Source organism: Lontra canadensis, unplaced genomic scaffold, assembly GCF_010015895.1.
Source record: "Lontra canadensis isolate GAN:19392208 unplaced genomic scaffold, GSC_riverotter_1.0 scaffold22, whole genome shotgun sequence".
Classification (NCBI taxonomy): Eukaryota; Metazoa; Chordata; class Mammalia; order Carnivora; family Mustelidae; genus Lontra; species Lontra canadensis.
The window spans coordinates 16,958,687-16,976,883 of NW_022631016.1; the positions used below are offsets into that span (position 1 = coordinate 16,958,687).

Genomic DNA, 18,197 nt, shown 5'->3' on the forward strand with positions numbered 1-18,197 from the left:
CCATAGCTACAAGCAGCCTGGAATGGGGGGTCTGAGTCCATTTACCTGCCCTCTGTTCCTATGGATTGAAGCTGAGTGGGAGCCTGCTGAGGCACGGATCCTGATCTAGAGGGGTTGGTCAGCAAGGCGAGGAGGCTGGTGACAGTTTCCAGAACTCCCTGTCTCCATTATCTGCTGAAAGGGATCATAGTTATTCCCAGCACTCTCAGCCCAAGGCAGACCCTACCTAGGAGCTCATGGCCCCATTTCAGTGCCTGGACCTTGAGAGGAAGCAGGAAGCCAGGGTTTCATGTGTGGCACCTGAATGGACAAGGTGTGGGACAAGTCAGAGGCCTGTTGCCCAACTTCATCCACACCCACTGCCTAGGCACCTATGCACCCTGGCAAAAGAAGTGATGGGACTTCCCAGAAAACATCATGAAGGCCTGTCCCCAGCACCATGTCCATTCTAGCTACATCACCCCCAACAAACTCTGGCTTATCCAGGAGGCTGAGAAGAAGCAACTCATCAGGAACTTCAAGGCTTGGACCATCCAATGCCAGTTCTTCATGTGGGAGGATGGTCACTGCCCCTTCAAGTCTGACAGTATGTACCTGCACAGCTTCTGGCTAAGGTCTGAAGCTCTGGTTCTCTCTGCCCAGAGAATGTGCTGCTGGCTTCTGTGATTGAGGTGCTGGACCCAACAGCATTTCTGAGGCACCAAATTAGACGAATGAGTATTCACGAGCTGTGCCCATGGCCTTCTGGGATTCAAAACTCCTACTGGATCCCAACAGTTCTTACCATGGCCACCTGTAACCAGGAATGACATGTGGGAAAGGGGACTGAGGGCAGGGGGTGCTAGGTGGTAGGTCCCATTCTGGGCAAGGTGGGAGATGAAAGTAGTAAGCTCTCTACCCCCATGCACAGGAGCAGTGACACAACTGAGGAACACAGGGATAGGTGGTGGGAAAGAGGAAGTTGCTCTCATCCCCTTGCCTGGCCTTCAGTTACTACATCTGTTCTTTTATAGAATGACCTTGGAAGAAAACAAATGAAATGTACCTAAACCATGAAAGAAAGTAAGCAAGTAAGAAACAAAGAAACAAAGAAAGATGAGGGGAGAGAGGGAGGGAAGAAGGAAGGAGAAAGAAAGAAAAAGGAAGGAAGGAAGGAAGGAAGGAAGGAAGGAAGGAAGGAAGGAAGGGAAAAGAAAGGAAGACTGGCATTTCTTCCTGAATTAGTGCTTTTCTTATCTAAAGTTTCATTTATTCACATGGCTAGTACTTGATGCTGGTGCTTTGCTAAAAGCCTAGCTGGAGGTAGAGACAAGAATACTCATTCATGGTCTCTTTATGTAGACCATGGTCTACATTCATGGTCTCTTTGCAGCATAGTGGCTAAAATTCAAGGGCAAGTACTTCAAAAATGGGAGAAATCCGGGCAGAAACTCTTGGATTTATGACATGACACAGTTACATAGAAATGCATCTCCTCTGCATTTGTTAGGGCTGTCACTAGTCCACTTCGAAATTCAAGGGGAAGAAGGACCAAACCCACTTCTTGAAGGAATGTTAGTTTCACTGTCAGAAGAACATATGGGAAAGGAGAGACACAAAGGTATGCCCATTTTGGGGACCTATAATCAGAAATCTCTTAGAAATGGTTCATTAGTAACTAGCATTGTAACCTTTAATAAATCCTAGGAAAACTACATGTTATTTATTTTTAAAAGGTTTTTCTTTAATGTTCCAGTGCAATTAATTAATTTGGTCTTTTACCAAAGAGGTAAAAGACCTATACTCTGAAAACTAGAGAACACTGATGAAATAAATTGAAGATGACACAAAGAAATGGAAAAACATTCCATGCTCATGGATGGGAAAAATAAACTTTAAATTTTGAAAGGAAGTTAGAATTGATATGAACTTATGCCCCTCATAATATCCTCCTTAGGGCTAAGGAGTTTTATAGGGGCAAAGAAAAATCATTGGCTTTATCCATATTTCTCTTGAATGTAGTACACTGGAATTCCATATAAGATTTCATTTGACAAAGTAGCCTAATGATGTACAAGTTTAAAAATTACAGATCTGTAATTCCCCACTTAAAGGTGAGAAAACTTTGGTATAATCCTGCCCTACTTTTTTTTTTTTTTTTTGTCAGACCCACGACTGGAATCCAAGTCTTATTATGCTTTTCACTGCTCCATGATATCTACCAACTAACTCAGAGAATAAGGAGGCACACCGCCTGAGATCTTCCCATGTACATGAAAATACTTACTTTTTTAAAAGATTTTGTTCTTTGTTTGACAGACAGAGAGAGAGTACAGGCAGGCGGAGTGGCAGGCAAAGGGAACGGGAGAAGGAGGCTCCCCGAAGAGCAGGGGGAGCCTGATGTTGGACCGGATCCCAGGATCCTGGGATCATGACCTGAGCCGAAGGCAGTTGCTTAACCAACTGAGCCACCCAGGTGCCCCCAAAATACTTAATTCCAGAGAGTAATGCCTATGCTGCTATTGCGGTCACCATACTGTGAGAGATCCCATTTACATTCAATGGTCAAAGTGGTGGGTTTTTTAAAATTATGTATTAAATATTCAATAAATACTGGCCAAATAATAGGATATTTCCAAGGACCCGTGAGAAAAGTAGTTGAAAATGTTTTGAAAACTGCAAAGCATTGACAAACACAGGGTTTCTAGTATGTTAAAATATGCTGGAACAGGTAGGCTTCCTTATTTAAAGAGGACATCTGCTTTTGAATAACTATCAGTGTTAAAAATTTAATTTCGTGACTATGTACTAAATTGCAACTACAATAACTTCAAGAATGAAGTCTTAGCTTTTTATGACAAAAAAACTGAATTATAATGCAAACTGAACAAGATGCAATGAATAACACAAGCTTTCTTTCTCTTTTCTCTTTAAAACAGTTCATTTTGAAATTACAAGTTAAGATAAACCATATCTAATAATAGTTCTGTTCAATTACAGTAGTATGATCTGTATCTAGACTGAGCAATTCATAAAGAGGATTTAAATTATTCATAAATATCTATGCTAAAGTCAAATATTACTTTCTATGCTGTTGGTGACAAAAACTGATCTCTAAAGAAAAAGGAACCTTAAAAATACCGCCAATCAATTTTTTCTCCAATGGAAACACTAGAGAAAACATCTCATTAATTTTAAATATTTGTAATAACATAAAGCCTTAGATATGCAGAATTCCTTTAGAGCAGGAATTCCTTCATATTCATCTTAAAACCTCCAGAGTTTAACACAGAGCCTAGTGCCTTCTAGCAAATTGAAAATATCAGTGAACAAATATTCTTTCAAAAACAGACTAAAGTGAGGAGAAACTGGGCTCAGTACAGCTGATAAAACAGGAAAGGTCTGTGTATCATGACCCACTGGTACCACGATCGTCAGCATATTTTCCTTGAATTCTTAACCCATGGTCAGTAAGACAGTAAGTGCTGTTTCCCTTCATATTAAACGCTCTACAATTTTAAAAATTCTTCTCAAGTGACTTTAATCTAACTACAGAAATTAGTATTTGGAAAGCAAATGAAACCCATTATTGATTTGATGAAAAAAAGAGATGATTTATACTAGTAGTTAATAGATGTCAGTCAGTACACAATCAAATTTCTGAAACATGCCAATTCACCATAGAATTACAATAGATAAGCAGTCTAACAAGTCTAGAGAGATAGATAATAGGTAGATGATAGACAATAGATAAATAGATGTCAAGACTAACAAAAATTTCTTTCTTTCTTTTTTTTTTTTTTTTAAGATCTTATTTATTTATCTGACAGAGAGAGACAGCGAGAGAAGGAACACAAGCAGGGGGAGTGGGAAACAGAGAAGCGGGCTTCCTGATGAGCAGGGAGCCCATTGTTGGGCTTGATCCCAGGACCCTGGGATCACGACCTGAGCCAAACTCAGATGCTTAATGACCGAGTCACCCAGGTGCCCCATGGACTAACAAAAATGTCCACTCAATTTTATGTACATTGCAAATGTATAATTTTTCACTATATTGTACTCTATCTATGCATATCAAAATCACATTGACTAGTTCAACTAATAACTTACTTAAAATATATCTAATAAGCTTAGGCAAGTGACTAATTGTCCTTGTGAAATTCTGTTTTGGAGGGAGAGAGTCCAGGATTCCCATCTTCTTTGGTCGCCACGCCCAGTGTGACACGGAGCTACAACGAATTATCTTGGAGCTTACATTTTCTCACACTCACAGTGTGGACCATAACACTCATCTTAATTTAGTGCATATTAAACTAGTAGAATTCTTTAGTTTATTTATTATTATTATTATTATTAGATACTTTCTTCTCATTTGGTCTAAGAACACCACTTCATGGCTAACTATATGGCACGCAGCAGATGAAATTCTTCAGAAAATTCTATCACAAAATCTAATTCTTTATGTTTAAACCCTTTATCATTGAATGATCACACTTTGGTCATTTAGAACCTTTCACAACTTCCCCCTGGAGGTTGTTTAAGAACACCCTTAAATTTGAAATCCCTGGAATTAACCATAATTGGCATTGTTATAATTTACTAAAATTCTCTATTTTAGTGAATTTCTGACTGCTCCTACACTTTAATATCCTTAAGCATAGACTTCAGTCTCATTTTTCTCATAACACAACAAGCTGTGTTTTGCACATAAATGATATTTTATAAAAACTTATGAAAATACATGTATGAATTTATGTTTAGCTTGAACTGTGGCTAGTAATGTCAGAGTTTAATTTTTCTGTACACATGAAAATGTTATCATTTGCATTATTGTGAAGTAAAAAGAAGTTATAACAAAATAGCTCTATATACCAAATAACCTCAAAAAAATAATTACCCAACAATTTAATCCCAACTCATAATGATATACTTGAATACAAAATTTTCCCCAAATATAGAAGTTAGGGAGTCATTTCACTGATTTTTGACCAGTTTCATAATAAATGCAAATAAATGGATAACTATTGACCAAGAAAAGTAGAATTGTCTCTGGGACCATTTGTTTATTTCACAATTATATAAAGTATGTTCTAAGGCTTTAATTATCTTTGCCTAATGATGGTTATTATAGTAATGCTGAAAAAAATTGGAAACATCTGTGTACTGAAAGTTTCTGATAATTTGAAGAAGTGAAGTTTTGGAACTTCTATCTTTCTTAAAATTGTCAAGATTAGTGTCATAAAAACAGCAAAGTAATGAAGCATAAAAGGATTATTAGAAGTCTAATAAAATTATTTGGATCTCCAACTATAGCAACACTGATTAATGACTGTATTTTAATTAATTGGAAGTTGTTCAATCATAGTAACATTTCCTTTGCCTGAGATTTTTTATGTGAGGGTCAGGCCAAAACACATGCTAGTTAAATCTGCAATAAGGTATACTTACATAATTTTTTCTCCTTGGCAGTATAAGTGTAAATTATTTATTTCTCAGTCATTCACCATGTGGATAGTTTCCTGCTCAGCTGGCTAGTTTGATCAATGAAAACAGCCTTATGCATTAGAATATGAATAAATTTTACTTTTAAACTCTGTGAATTCAAGCAAAATAAAACCCATAATAAGCTATTCTTATTGTAAATCTTTAATTACCATGTGGTATGCATTCAGCCTCCTTATTTTTCACATGGATACATAGTATTTACCCTAGCAGACTTCCTTGGGGTCTAATATCTACACAGTGGTCTTGGAATAGGTACTGCAACAGAACAGGGGTACCTATTTTAGAAATGTTAATTTAACATCACTCTTATACTGTATAAGACTTATACACACACATATATGGATAAATGGATAAGGTATATATTATGTGTCTAAGTTCCAGTTCTGCATATTTCCCAGGAAGGACCAACATAACTAATGAGAATCCACACACAAAGGTTTTCTAATTTGCATTTAGGTAAAAACTAGAGCTAGAATATGCCCTAATCATATTGACAGCTAAAAAACCCCCAGATTTCTCTAAATGTGAAAAATCTAAGGGGTGCCTGGGTGGCTCAGCGGGTTAAGCCTCTGCCTTCGGCTCAGGTCATGGTCTCAGGATCCTGGGATCGAGCCCCGCATCAGGCTCTCTGCTCAGCGGGGAGCCTGCTTCCCTTCCTCTCTCTCTCTGCCTGCCTCTCTGCCTACTTGTGATCTCTGTCAAATAAATACATAAAATCTTTAAATTAAAAAAAAAGAAAAATCTAAAATTGAGGCTCAGTGTCAGGTACTTCTACTGCAAAAGTGCACACACCCTCCTTTCATTGTCTAGGTGGGCCAAGTAGAGTCTCTGACGAGGTACCAGACCCACTACTATCCCACCCTCACACCATGGTGATGGTCTGGGTGGTCTACACAGCCGCTGGGGAGAAAGAGAACTTTCTGAGCCCCAGGTGATTAATGAACTATCTGCAGACTTTCACCCTGAGTTAAAGTATGGAAGCCTACTATTCCTACTTCAAGAAATATGGTTTTTGTGTCTATTAATAAGAAGGTTTAGGTAAGATTAGATAGTTTCTAATAAATAATCTTTTGTTATGATCAATATGCCTTTGGCAATACTTGAAGAGACCGTCTCTGCTTATTTGTCACTTATTATGTGCAAGCCATTAGAGTGAATGGTTCAGGGAAGTCTTACACTCCACATTTAATTCACATTCACCACATTTGCCAAAGATCTTAGAAAACCAACATTTATTTTCTAACTACAATATAGTTAAGTTATCCCCCAACCTTCTGAGAGAAATAATTCAAAGTTAATATGAAAGGAATAATGAGTAACAAATGGAATAGGATATGGTATAGGAGGGGGAAAAAGATACCAGATGTGAAAGGAAACCAGGAAAACACCATAAAGAAAACGGGTGTCCTCTGAAAAGGGGAGACCGGTGTTCCGTTCTCCTGATGATATGTTTACTCAGGCCGCTGACTGGATGATCCGCTCTCAGAGCCTAACTGAGCAAGGGGAGCAGATGTGAAAGGAGATGGCTGCACAGAGAAACCATTCAGTAGAACAGCCTGGGAAGTCCCCGTCCAGTGTGACAAGGATGTGTGAGTTTCCTCAGGGTCAAATGAGCACAACAGGAAGCTAAAATTGAGAAATCATGCTATAAACTCTCCTTAGAAGACTGTCCTCTCTATGCAAGGGGACCCTGGAATTAAGAGGTTGGAACCCAACTTTGGGCTCCCAAATCAAGTTCCTATGTGGATAGGATGTCCAGAGCCCCCCTACATCAAATAACTCAAAGATCACATAAGAAGACAAAGTTTTGGCAACTGCCTTCACTGTCAGTCCCTTTTTAGCCCTAGAAGCAGTGGCAAGCAATGGAGTATTATATGGGGGCAGGTAAGAGAGACCCATGTATCTGTCCTTGCCTCTGTCCTTTCCACTCTAATTCTCCAGCCAGAGAATCTATCCCCCCCCCCACCAGCGAGGGTCACCATTTCAGCTTACGATGTGCTTGAGTTCTGCGGTCATCTATTCCTGTGTAACAACAAATGGCCCTAAAATGCAGTTGCTTAAATTAATTACTGTTTTAGTCCTTCTCCCAGTGTTGTGAGGTAAGCATCTGGGCAGGGTTGGTCCGGGTGTATGTTCCATTTCACGGGGCATTGGTAGAGGTTGCATTGTGGTATTCCGCTAACAAATGGCCTGGGCTAGAGATCCCAAGACAGATTCACCCGCATACAAAGCACACTGGTAGGTATGAGTTGAACTGAGATGGTCAACCTGACCACCAGTGTGTGACCTCCCAAGTATGGCAGCCTTGGGGAAGTCAGTTTACTCCCATGACAGGTCAGTGTTCCAGTAAACAAGGTGGACACTGCACATTCTTTTACGTTTGTCTTACCCTTAATAATCACAGTAACGACAACATAATGAAATCAGCTGAAGATACCATTAAGGCCTGAGAATAGGTGTCTGACTATTCATGTTTGGAAGGAATTGTCGAAGATAAACAAAACTGTTTGATATTTACACCCCATTGAATTAAGACTGAACAAAAACCCCTCAACAGAAGCATTCACAGTTAGCTCTCCCTTGCATAGAAAAATGAAATTAGCTGCCACAGTATGTGTACCAGATAAACATAATAAAATGAGAAAGAAACAAAATGAAAGATGCTCAGAAGGGATTTCCCCACATCTTTCAAAAGACCGTAAGCAGATGGATGGGAAGATGCACTTTCTTGTGCAGACAACTACATTGATAACCACCCACCCCACCCCAATCTGTTACCTTAGGAAGTCATGATAGTATCCTAGGTTATTCAGACAAACATATTGAGAGCTATGTCGCTCTCAGTTTAGAGGAGTCTCTTCTGGACCAAGCAGAAATCAACACAAAGGATTGGTCCTAACAATCCTTTCGATTTTGAGTGACTACTTAAAGCTCCTGTATATTGCAGTGACATTCATTAAAAAAAAAAAAAATACATTAAAATTACATTCTAAGGAAAGGAGAGAGAAGGAAGGGGGTGATTTTAAAATACTCTCTTCAGTTTCAGAAATTATTTCAGAATGGATGATTCCGTGTGAGAATTCATTCCTCCTGCCCGGCCTCAGGAGATGCTGATACTGTCTATGGAGGTCCGGTGTGGAAGAGAAGTTGGAACACCGGTGGGTGATATTGGAGGGCACAGCGTGGAAAGGGATGAGGTCACACAATGAAATGCGCTGCTAGATATTCATGCAAGTCTGCAAACAGGGCTCATTGGCAGCTGTCACAATTCCTCTGGACTTATGCTCTGAGGAAAAGGAACAGGTTTCCGAGTTTCCCCAGGAGACCACTCAGCTGTCAGTACAAAAAATGAAAAACACCTCAACAGGGACTCGTTTAAGAGTGTTCAATCCAAAGAATTGCAGTGTAACATTGATTCTGTCCATGCCATACTTACTAACTTTACTCGCAATTATGGAGAAATTATACTGCGCGGTGCTTTCTCTGTCTAGTAATTCATTAGTGGCAATGGTTCCTTCGGTTCCGTCTATTGTAAAGTAGCTGTCCCCATCACTCTTCCAATCTATGAAGTACCTGTGTAGAAAGAGAGTGGATGCAAATGTGCAATGATTACACATGAATCATAATGGCAGTCGGGCTAACTTGACACAGTTTCTTATTTTTCTCCCCGTAGCTATTACCCACCTTGCAATAAAGAAGAGTGTCAATGACAGCTTCTTTATTGCAAAGTCAGTATGCTCAAGGGGAAACTGGAAATAATGAAAGATTTAGTACTCCTGCTGTTCATATTATTTTAGGGTCTTGACACCTTGAAAGCTCAGCAGAGACTAAAATTCTAGAGCTGACCATGGGTTTCCTTAACCTGCTGAATATTAAAACTTTTCCAGGTAGTGAAAGATTCCATGGTGGCTGTGAGAAGCTCTGGGGAGGGGGAACCGTCTGAATTCAGCTGCAAAGAACATTGGCCAGAACAGACGTAGAATCTTCATTTCCGCAGATAGGAAAAGAAAAAAAAAATCATATCGTGGAAACTGAGGGGCAATTTTGTAATTGACAATGTGGCAATTGTACAGAAGTATTTTCCTCAAACACCTATAAAAGAGCCACTGTTGTTTTATTACTCTGTGTATCAGGACAACTTTCTAAAACATAAACAAAACAGTGAACTTAGCTAATAATGTCCCTTTATCTTCTTTATTAGTTTACCTATTTGCTAACAACAGATGTTGCCTTCTTTATGTGCAGCAGCCGGACTAGAACAATCCAAGAAAATTAATTAGGAAAAAAAAAACCTAGAAACTGAATCTATATAAATCTTTATGTAGCAGATGTATAGAGTGAAAAAATCTTTTTCCAACACATATTTTTATCATAGTAATAAAATTTTTGAAATCTTAGCATGTACCAGATACTGTTCTAAATACTTACATGTATTACCTTACTAAAGTCCTACAAAAGCCCTAAAAACTAAGTATTATTCATCTCCCTACTTTACCAATGGAAAAACTGAAACACAGAGATACTAAGGAATCTGCCCCAGTTCACATAGTTGGAAAGTTTTAGAGCTGGTCTTTGAACCAGCTTATTGATGTTTTCTGTATAACTATTATCCTGTAATCTTACCATTTTTAAATAGGACATTTTATGTGAAAGGGCTCTGCTCATCAAAATGCTCAATGAGCAATATATTTATCACCATGACTCCAGCCTGGGAATCACAGCGAGGTCAACAAGCAGACAACATCAGGCCAAACAAAGTTAGCCAAGTCATGTACTTCAAAGTAGAAATGTTAAGATACCTAAACTACAAAGCTCCCACACAAACCCCTAAAACACAGAGCACGGGTACACATGGCCAGACCCTGTTCCACGGAACCATGTTTTTGCTTACCTCTTACTCACTGTTCTCTGGCATCTAATCTTTGGCTCTATCACCTCATAGAGTTTTGGTACATCCCTTCTCTGGATGTGATCCTCTCAGAAAGTTTCATGCCTTCTTCTGGAGTCCTACTGAAACTTATCTGACCCTTTTCTACTCAACAGTACACCTTCAGCATCTTCCTACAGCTGATCAGACTGCAAGATGGTGGCTCTAGCACTAGGTCCTGGCATTTCCCTGACATCCTGTCTTTGTGTGACGGACTCACCCCTGGGTCTGACTAAACCGTAACCGTGAGGCAACAACCACCACTTTCCATTGTGATGTCCTGCCCAAGATAGCAATTAAAAGAACTGGACATCAGTGAAACTGGAAATGAACTACTCCTACATTTTCTAGAATTTCCTAGACATTTTCAGAAGAGACATGACCCTGTCCTAAAATGTCTAGATCATTTTTCAGGAGATAATTTCTCCCAGAGTGTAGATCCCATGTTTACTCTAGGTTTGTCACAGCTCACAGCCAACCTAAGGCTAGAATTATATTTTAATTGCAGTTAATCACAAAAGTATAATAATGGATTGTCTAATTTGTCCTCACACACCAGTGTAAATGAGCAGAGCCCTGAAATACAGAATTTGAATCACCTTATGTTTATTTGGTAAGTAGATAAGATTTAATTTTTTAAAGGTATTTATGATCTATATATGATGAAACAAATGTATAGTTCATATAAGTATGCAGCCACTTTTGCTAAGAAACCTGTTTTAACAACTGAATAGAAATCAAAAATTAACGCATTAACCTAATCTGTGCAGACCACTTGAGAGAGTACAATTTTATTACTTTTCTGTAAATGAGTTTTCAGAAATGCCTTAAAAAGTTTTCTTCTCTTCATTAGGTAAGCATTCTTCTTAAAATTGTGTCTTTTAATTTGCCTAATAACTTTCTCACAGCTAATGGAAAAGCTAAATTCTCAAACACATTTTGTAAAAAGTACTTGATGGTACCGAGTTACTCTAAAAAGTATTACATCTCATTCCTTAAGCAATAAAGACGTAGGAGTAATGATTCAGGTCAAGGTAAGAAACTTTTTTTGTTAATGTGATAAATAATCAAAATCTCTTCCCTCTGTCTTCTATTAGTCACTGGTTGTTTTTTGTTTTGTTTTGTTTGTTTTTTGTTTTTGTTTGTTTGTTTTTGTCCTGGGGAAGATAATTAAATGAAAGTAAATTCAGTTCAATTTATTTCCACATTTTATTAAGAACCTAAGCCACATACAACAACACTAAGATTATAATTGCTTCATCAAGAATCACAATTACATGCTTTTCTTAGAAATCCTAACATTTCTTTCAAACATTTTAAATAGTAGTTGCCAGTTTCCTGTTAGCTCCTCTTCGTTTTTTTTTTTCCTAATCCTCCTCCTCATTCTAACTTTATTCTTAGTAAAATTAAGAGTTACAGATAGTTTAGAGAGCTTCTCTTGTTTGTTTGATGTAAAAGTAAACATTTTATAAAATTATAATGATTTAATAAAGGCATAACCCTTCTGTCTTCAAATTTTTCATTTGGAAGCACATAATATGATCAAAACACATCTTTAAAGAAAGATAAATGCATCATAATCTACAGTTATTAAAAATAGTTGTTATACTTTATTTCCCTCTAGTTAATTAAGATTTTCCTTTTTTTTTTTTTTTTTTCCCCTTTCGGGTTTTATTTATTTATTTGAGAGAAAGGCAAAGGGAGCATGACAGAGGGAGGGGCACCAGGAGAGGAAGAAGCAAACTCCCTGCTGAACACATAGCCTGACTTGGGGCTCCAGCCCAGGACCCTGAGATTACAACTTGAGCCAAAGTCAGATGCTCAACTGACTGAGCCACCCAGGCAGCCCAAGATTTTCTAATTTTCTCAAGTCATTTTTACATAGTCTTATATGATCTCCTGACTTGTATCCATTTATGTAACTGGATGCTAACTTTATCTTCCCCCAACATTTTATACCCAGACTTTGGTTTGTTCAGAGACTCTGAAGCAGCTTGCTCTAGTGGGAAGAAAGTAAAGTTTAGGCAAATATTAATCTAATTTGGGTTCAGTTTCAATATTAAACTGGTAGTCTCAGTTTTCTCATGTATCTTTTTTTAAATTCTTATTTATTTATTTGACAGACAACTAATATCTGGACACTTAGCCATTGAGATTTCCTTTAGTATATCACTAGAATAATATAAAATTTGTTTAAAAATAAAAGCAAACTCATTATTGACTCTCAAGATCCAATCCACATGAAAATTAGACCTGTAAGTTTGTATTACAGATCTATGGAATGTTGTCAATAAATTCTCAGTTATGTCTAAATCTTATAAGAACTTTGTGGTTGTTCTAGAAAAATAAAAGGTACTGAATCTCAAATAATATTTTATTTCAATACATACCAAAAAATTGTTAATAAAACAATTGTATAATTTGGTATTTGTTTTTTCAGCCTGACAAATGTCAATATTGTCATAGTTCAAGTAAACATTTTTCAGATTTAGGCAGTGCCTGGGTGGCTCAGTCAGCTCAGGTCATGATCCTGGGGTCCTGGGATGGAGCCCTGCATCAGGCTCCCTGCTCAAGGAGGAGTCTGCTTCTCCCTCTGCCCCTGCTTGTGCTCTCTCTCTCTCTTTCTCTTTCTTGCTCTTTCTCTCATGTATGTGTTCTCACTAACAAAATCTTTAAAAAATAATAATTTAAACATTTTTCAGATTTAATTAAAGTTGTTGTAAGGTTTACATCAGAGAAATAAATGCAAAATGTTTAGAGTACTTTCAAGTATCTAATAAGGTCCATAGCTACTATATCTTAAGGAATTAAATGTTGTATATTTTTACTGACTTGTTTTGACTTTCTATCAATTTTGTTTAATAGGCTACTGAGAACTATGATATTTTAATTATATTTTCAGCAATCTTAAGATTAAAAAGCAGCTCAAACTCTTAGATGAGTAACTCAATCACACTGAAGAAGGGGAGCTATTAGTTTGACTTTTAGAATCCGGCTGCTTATGGTTAAATCTTATTCTCATACTTACTGAAGACATAACTGGATCTTCCCGGGCCTCAGTTTCTCTCACTATAAAATAATGTCAGTTGTGATGTTTAAACAAATCTGGCCAAAACGCTCAGCTCAAAACCAGGAATAAATTAGTTAGTATGATGTCACTGTACGTTGGGGCATCTGGGTGGTTCAGTGGGTTAAATGTCTGCCTTTGGTTCAGGTCATGATCCCAGGGTCCTGGGATGGAGCCCTGTATCAGTCTCCCGGCTAGGTGGGGGGCCTGCTTCTCCCTCTGCCCCTGCCCCCCACCCTGCTCACACCAGTACTCAAGTGCTTGCTCTCTCTCTCTCTCTTTCAAATAATAAATAAATAAAATCTTTAAAAACTGATGTCATTATACATTGACAGTTAATTGTCACCACAGCAAATAAAAGTCAACCTGTCCATCTGGTACATGTTATTTGCAGTAGCTCCTATTTTACTGATTGTCCATGGACTGGTCATTTGAGGAAAAAAGCAATGAGTTTATTCACAAAGGATCTTCTCACTCTTCATAGCAAGTTAAGTTCTCGATCAACAACATCTCAAGTGAATTATTCTTAATCATTCCATTGGTGTAAATTCAGAGGGAATGCTTCTTTCATTTCCAGTGCAATCAAAATAAGCAGGGAATTGTAACCAAGGTGTTGCCATTCTTTAATGTTGTCAACTACAGACTAGATCCAATAATAAATGGAGATTCTAAGGGATGAGTAATTGGATACGAACATGTCTGAGGCCAATATATACTTAACGGTCTCACTGCGGGGAGTTTCTGGCTCATGGCTCTCCAAGCAGATTAAGGAGAGATTACAAACATACAAATCCAGTCACTGATAGATTATACAACCTAAAACTAGTATTAAGGAATATGAAAGTAAAATTCATCAAAACTCAACTTTTCTTTTTACCTTTGTTCACATAATTACGTTCCCTTCAATTAAAATGGTTTTTCAATCTTTATTTAATTTCCTTCATCCTTGACTTTAAGGAATTCTTGTATGTTTTGGAGAAAAGTCCTTTATCAGACCAGTTTTTTGCAAATATATATATATTAAAGTTCACATTGTGAATGCTAAAAGAAAGAGATAGGCTAAGCAGTGCTCAAAAAAGGATTAACTGATTTATCTTAATGAATATTTTATATAACCTTACGGATAAAATATTTTCTCCCAATTGCTATCTGAATATTAAGTATTTTCCAAGAAAATAGGCCATAAATACAATATTGGTTTGCTCTCTGCTAACTAATAAAAATTAGAATACAAAAGAGCGATTAGAGTTACACAAAAAGAGAAACTGGACTCTACATAAGGGAGCATTTTTAAAGGGCACGTAAAGAAAAATAAATAGTGTTTTTGTCTCTTTATCAGAAATTATCTTTCACAATTTACTTTCTTAATTCTAAGTGGAGACAACTGACATTGAAAATAGCTAAGACGAAGCACCACCAAAAGATATATTGTCAACTTTGAGATCACTTGAAGGATGCAGGGAAAATTCAACACAAAAAAATGTTAAATGAAAAAAATAAGAGATATTGTGTACAAATGGTAGACATGGAAAAGAAGATGGAATCTGATGGTACGGAATATTTCAAAGAAATTCAGGGAAAAAGTAAAAGGAAATGTGGAATTTAGACACTACAGTAGCAGCTTAATACATTAATATATGGGGAATTTGCCCTATTTAACTTTTTTATTACTGTGATGGGTTTAGGACCCCCAAGAGAATTATTCGTCCAAAGTTGATTTTTGTATGGTATCTATGATATCTACTTGCAAGTGTACTGATGACATTTTGCTTCTATTAACTCCATTTATAGAAGCTAAGGAACTGAGAGACAATTTGGGAAAAAAAAAAAAAAGAAAAAGAAGGAAAGAAAAAGAAAGTATACTCTTGACTCTCTTGTGTTAAAATAGCAGAGATTGAGCCCTAAACACCCAGGTCTTCAAACTTTTAAAAAACAAATAGACCTATTATTATATATGATAATATATAAATATGTAAAAATATTCAATATGCAATAAAGGTACATATTATAAATATTTATTTATATATAATAACATATAGATATTAATTAATTAATTAATTTCAAAGAGAGAGAGCATGCAGGGGAGGGGCAGAGGGAGAAGGAGAGAGATTGCTCAACTCCTCAGTGAACGCAGAGCCCAATATGAGGCTCAGCTCTCAGGACCCTGAGATCATGACCTGACACTAAATCAAGAGCAGGTTGCTTAACTGACTGAGCCATCCAGGCACCCAAGACCAGTTATATTTATGTATCAGGTCTGTTTATGGTCATTTTGGAAAAAATATAAATGCGCACATACACATACATACACATTCTATATTTCACTATATAGTAGGATAAATTTATCAAGAGAACTTTAAAATAAAATTAAATTTTGTATTTAGTATGTGAGAGAACAAGGAAATACCCCCAAAATTCAAGTATCTTTTCATTTTCTGCATTTTGGAGAGGGCGGCTAAAAAGTGAATACATATTCATCAAATGAGCAAAAAAATGGCAAAGTATGGTTAATGTCTTTAGTGAACATAAAAGATAAGAAAAACACAATATCGGGAGGACGAAGTGAGTTAGAATGGGCAGTGAGTATCCATATGGTTTTGCCACTTAAGATGGCAGAAGTTGAGGATGAAGGCAATGAAGTAGAGGGTGAGAAACTATTTTATGGAGGGAATAGAATTGTGTGAACAAAGGTAGAGAGAAAAGTTGAGTTTTGGTGAATCTCATTTCCAGAATTCTTAATGCTGGTTCTGAGCCGAATATCACTTAATGCTATATCTGAATTGTATACGTTTATCAGTGACTTGATTTGCATATCTGTAATCTCTCCTTGATCTCTTCGGGTAGTCGTTAGCCAGAAACTCAGCAGAAGCTACTTCCAATAAGATAATTGAGTATATGCAAGCTTTAGATAGGGTCTTCTCAAGTTACTCATCCATCAGAATCTCCTGCTTACAATCGGATCTATCCTGTAGTTGAAAATATTAAGGAAGAGCAACACCTTTAAATTTCCTGCTTATTCTGAAGAGTATTCATAGAACTCAACAAAATGAAAACAAACAACCCAATTTAAAAAATTGGTCAAAGACCAGGACAAATCTTACAAAGGAGATACACAGATTCCAACTGAGCCCATGAAAAGATGTTCCACTAAGTCATCTAGTCAGCAAATTATAACAACTATGAGGTACCACTACACACCTTTTAGAATGTCCAAAATTTGGAATACTGAATATCAAATGCTGGCTAGGATGCAAACAACAGGCACTTTCAGTCATTGATAATGAAAATGAAAAATGCTACCGTCCCTTTGGAAGACAGTTGAGCGGCTTTTTACAATCTAGGCATGCTCGTACCATATGGTCCAGCAAATGCACTTCTTGATAATGATACAAAGGAGCTGAGAATTTATTTCCACATAAAAACCTGCACCTAGATCTTTATACTGCTTTATCAGTAATGGCCAAGACTTTAAAGTAATGAAGATGTTCTTTAGTTAGATGAATGGACAAATAAACTATTTTTTTTAAGATTTTATTTACTTATTTTTGAGAGAGAGAGAGAGGCAGCAAGGGGAGAAGGAAAGGGAGAGGGAGAGAAGCAGACTCCAAACTGAATGTAGAGCCTGATGTGGGTCTCGATCTCATAACCCTGAGATCATGACCTGAGCCAAAATCAAGAGTCAGCTGCTTGGGACACCTGGGTGGCTCAGTTGGTTAAGCGTCTGCCTTCAGCTTGGCTCATGATCTCAGAGTCCTGGGATCGAGTCCTACATTGGGCTCCTTGCTCAGTGGATAGTTTGCTTCTCTTTCTGCCTGCAGTTTACCTGCTTGTGTTCTGTCTCTGAAAAATAAACAAAATAAAATAATAAAATAAAATAAAATGAGAGTCAGATGCCTAACAGACTCAGGCACCCCGTATTTTAAATTTCATTCTACGCTTAAGAGACTACTATTGTGAATATCCCCCAACTCACTGATAGTGGGCACACTCACACCATTCACTTGATGAACTAGAAATCATTCCATGAATTATGTAATAAGAACCAAAGGATATAGAGCATTAGAAGATGAGAAGCAAGAAATCAGCGTATCCAATGGCAAAGACTAGAAGAGAAAGGGAGACAATAACTAGAAATTACACTAGGGACAGGGGGACCAGACATGGTCCACTTGACCCTTGAACAACAGGGGTTGTTGAACTGGGTTGTTGAACTTGTAGAACTGGGCAGGTCCATTAACACATGAGTCTTCTTCGATATAGTACAGTTTTACAAATCTACTTTATCTTCTTTATGGTTCTCTTAACATTTTTATTTCTCTTACTTTATTATAAGAATACAGTATATGATAGATACATTATATAAAATACATGTTCATCTGCTGCGTATGTTATCCGTTAGGCTTCTGGTCAATAGTAGACTCTTGGTAGTTAAGGTTTGGGGGAGTCAAGTTAGATGTGGATTTCCGACTAGGCAGAGGGTCAGTGCCCCTGAACCCCTCCCCCCACATTGTTCAAAGGTCAACTACAGGCATTTGAAGTCATTACTCCTAGCCTTTCTTCAAAATTGCTTCAATCCTTGCTTAATGCCATTGCACTCTGGTTCTTTGCTGTGCTCAGTGATAATAAAATAATAATATGAATAAAATACCCACTGGCATGGAGTAACATAGCTCTAAATTAATACCTCGCACAGCAACCTGTGAAAAGACAGTTAAGCAA

The 18,197-nt window shown here is 37.3% G+C and overlaps 1 protein-coding gene across 4 annotated transcripts in view; it reads right to left on the reverse strand.

Moving 5' to 3' along the window:
* CDH12 (cadherin 12) overlaps positions 1–18,197 on the reverse strand; it is a 985,149-nt gene that overhangs the window by 19,566 nt on the left and 947,386 nt on the right. For all 4 annotated transcript variants that reach the window (XM_032861908.1, XM_032861910.1, XM_032861907.1 and 1 more), the window contains one exon: positions 8,921–9,057. In XM_032861908.1, coding sequence (XP_032717799.1) covers positions 8,921–9,057 — 137 coding nt within the window. The remainder of the gene's footprint in view (positions 1–8,920; positions 9,058–18,197) is intronic.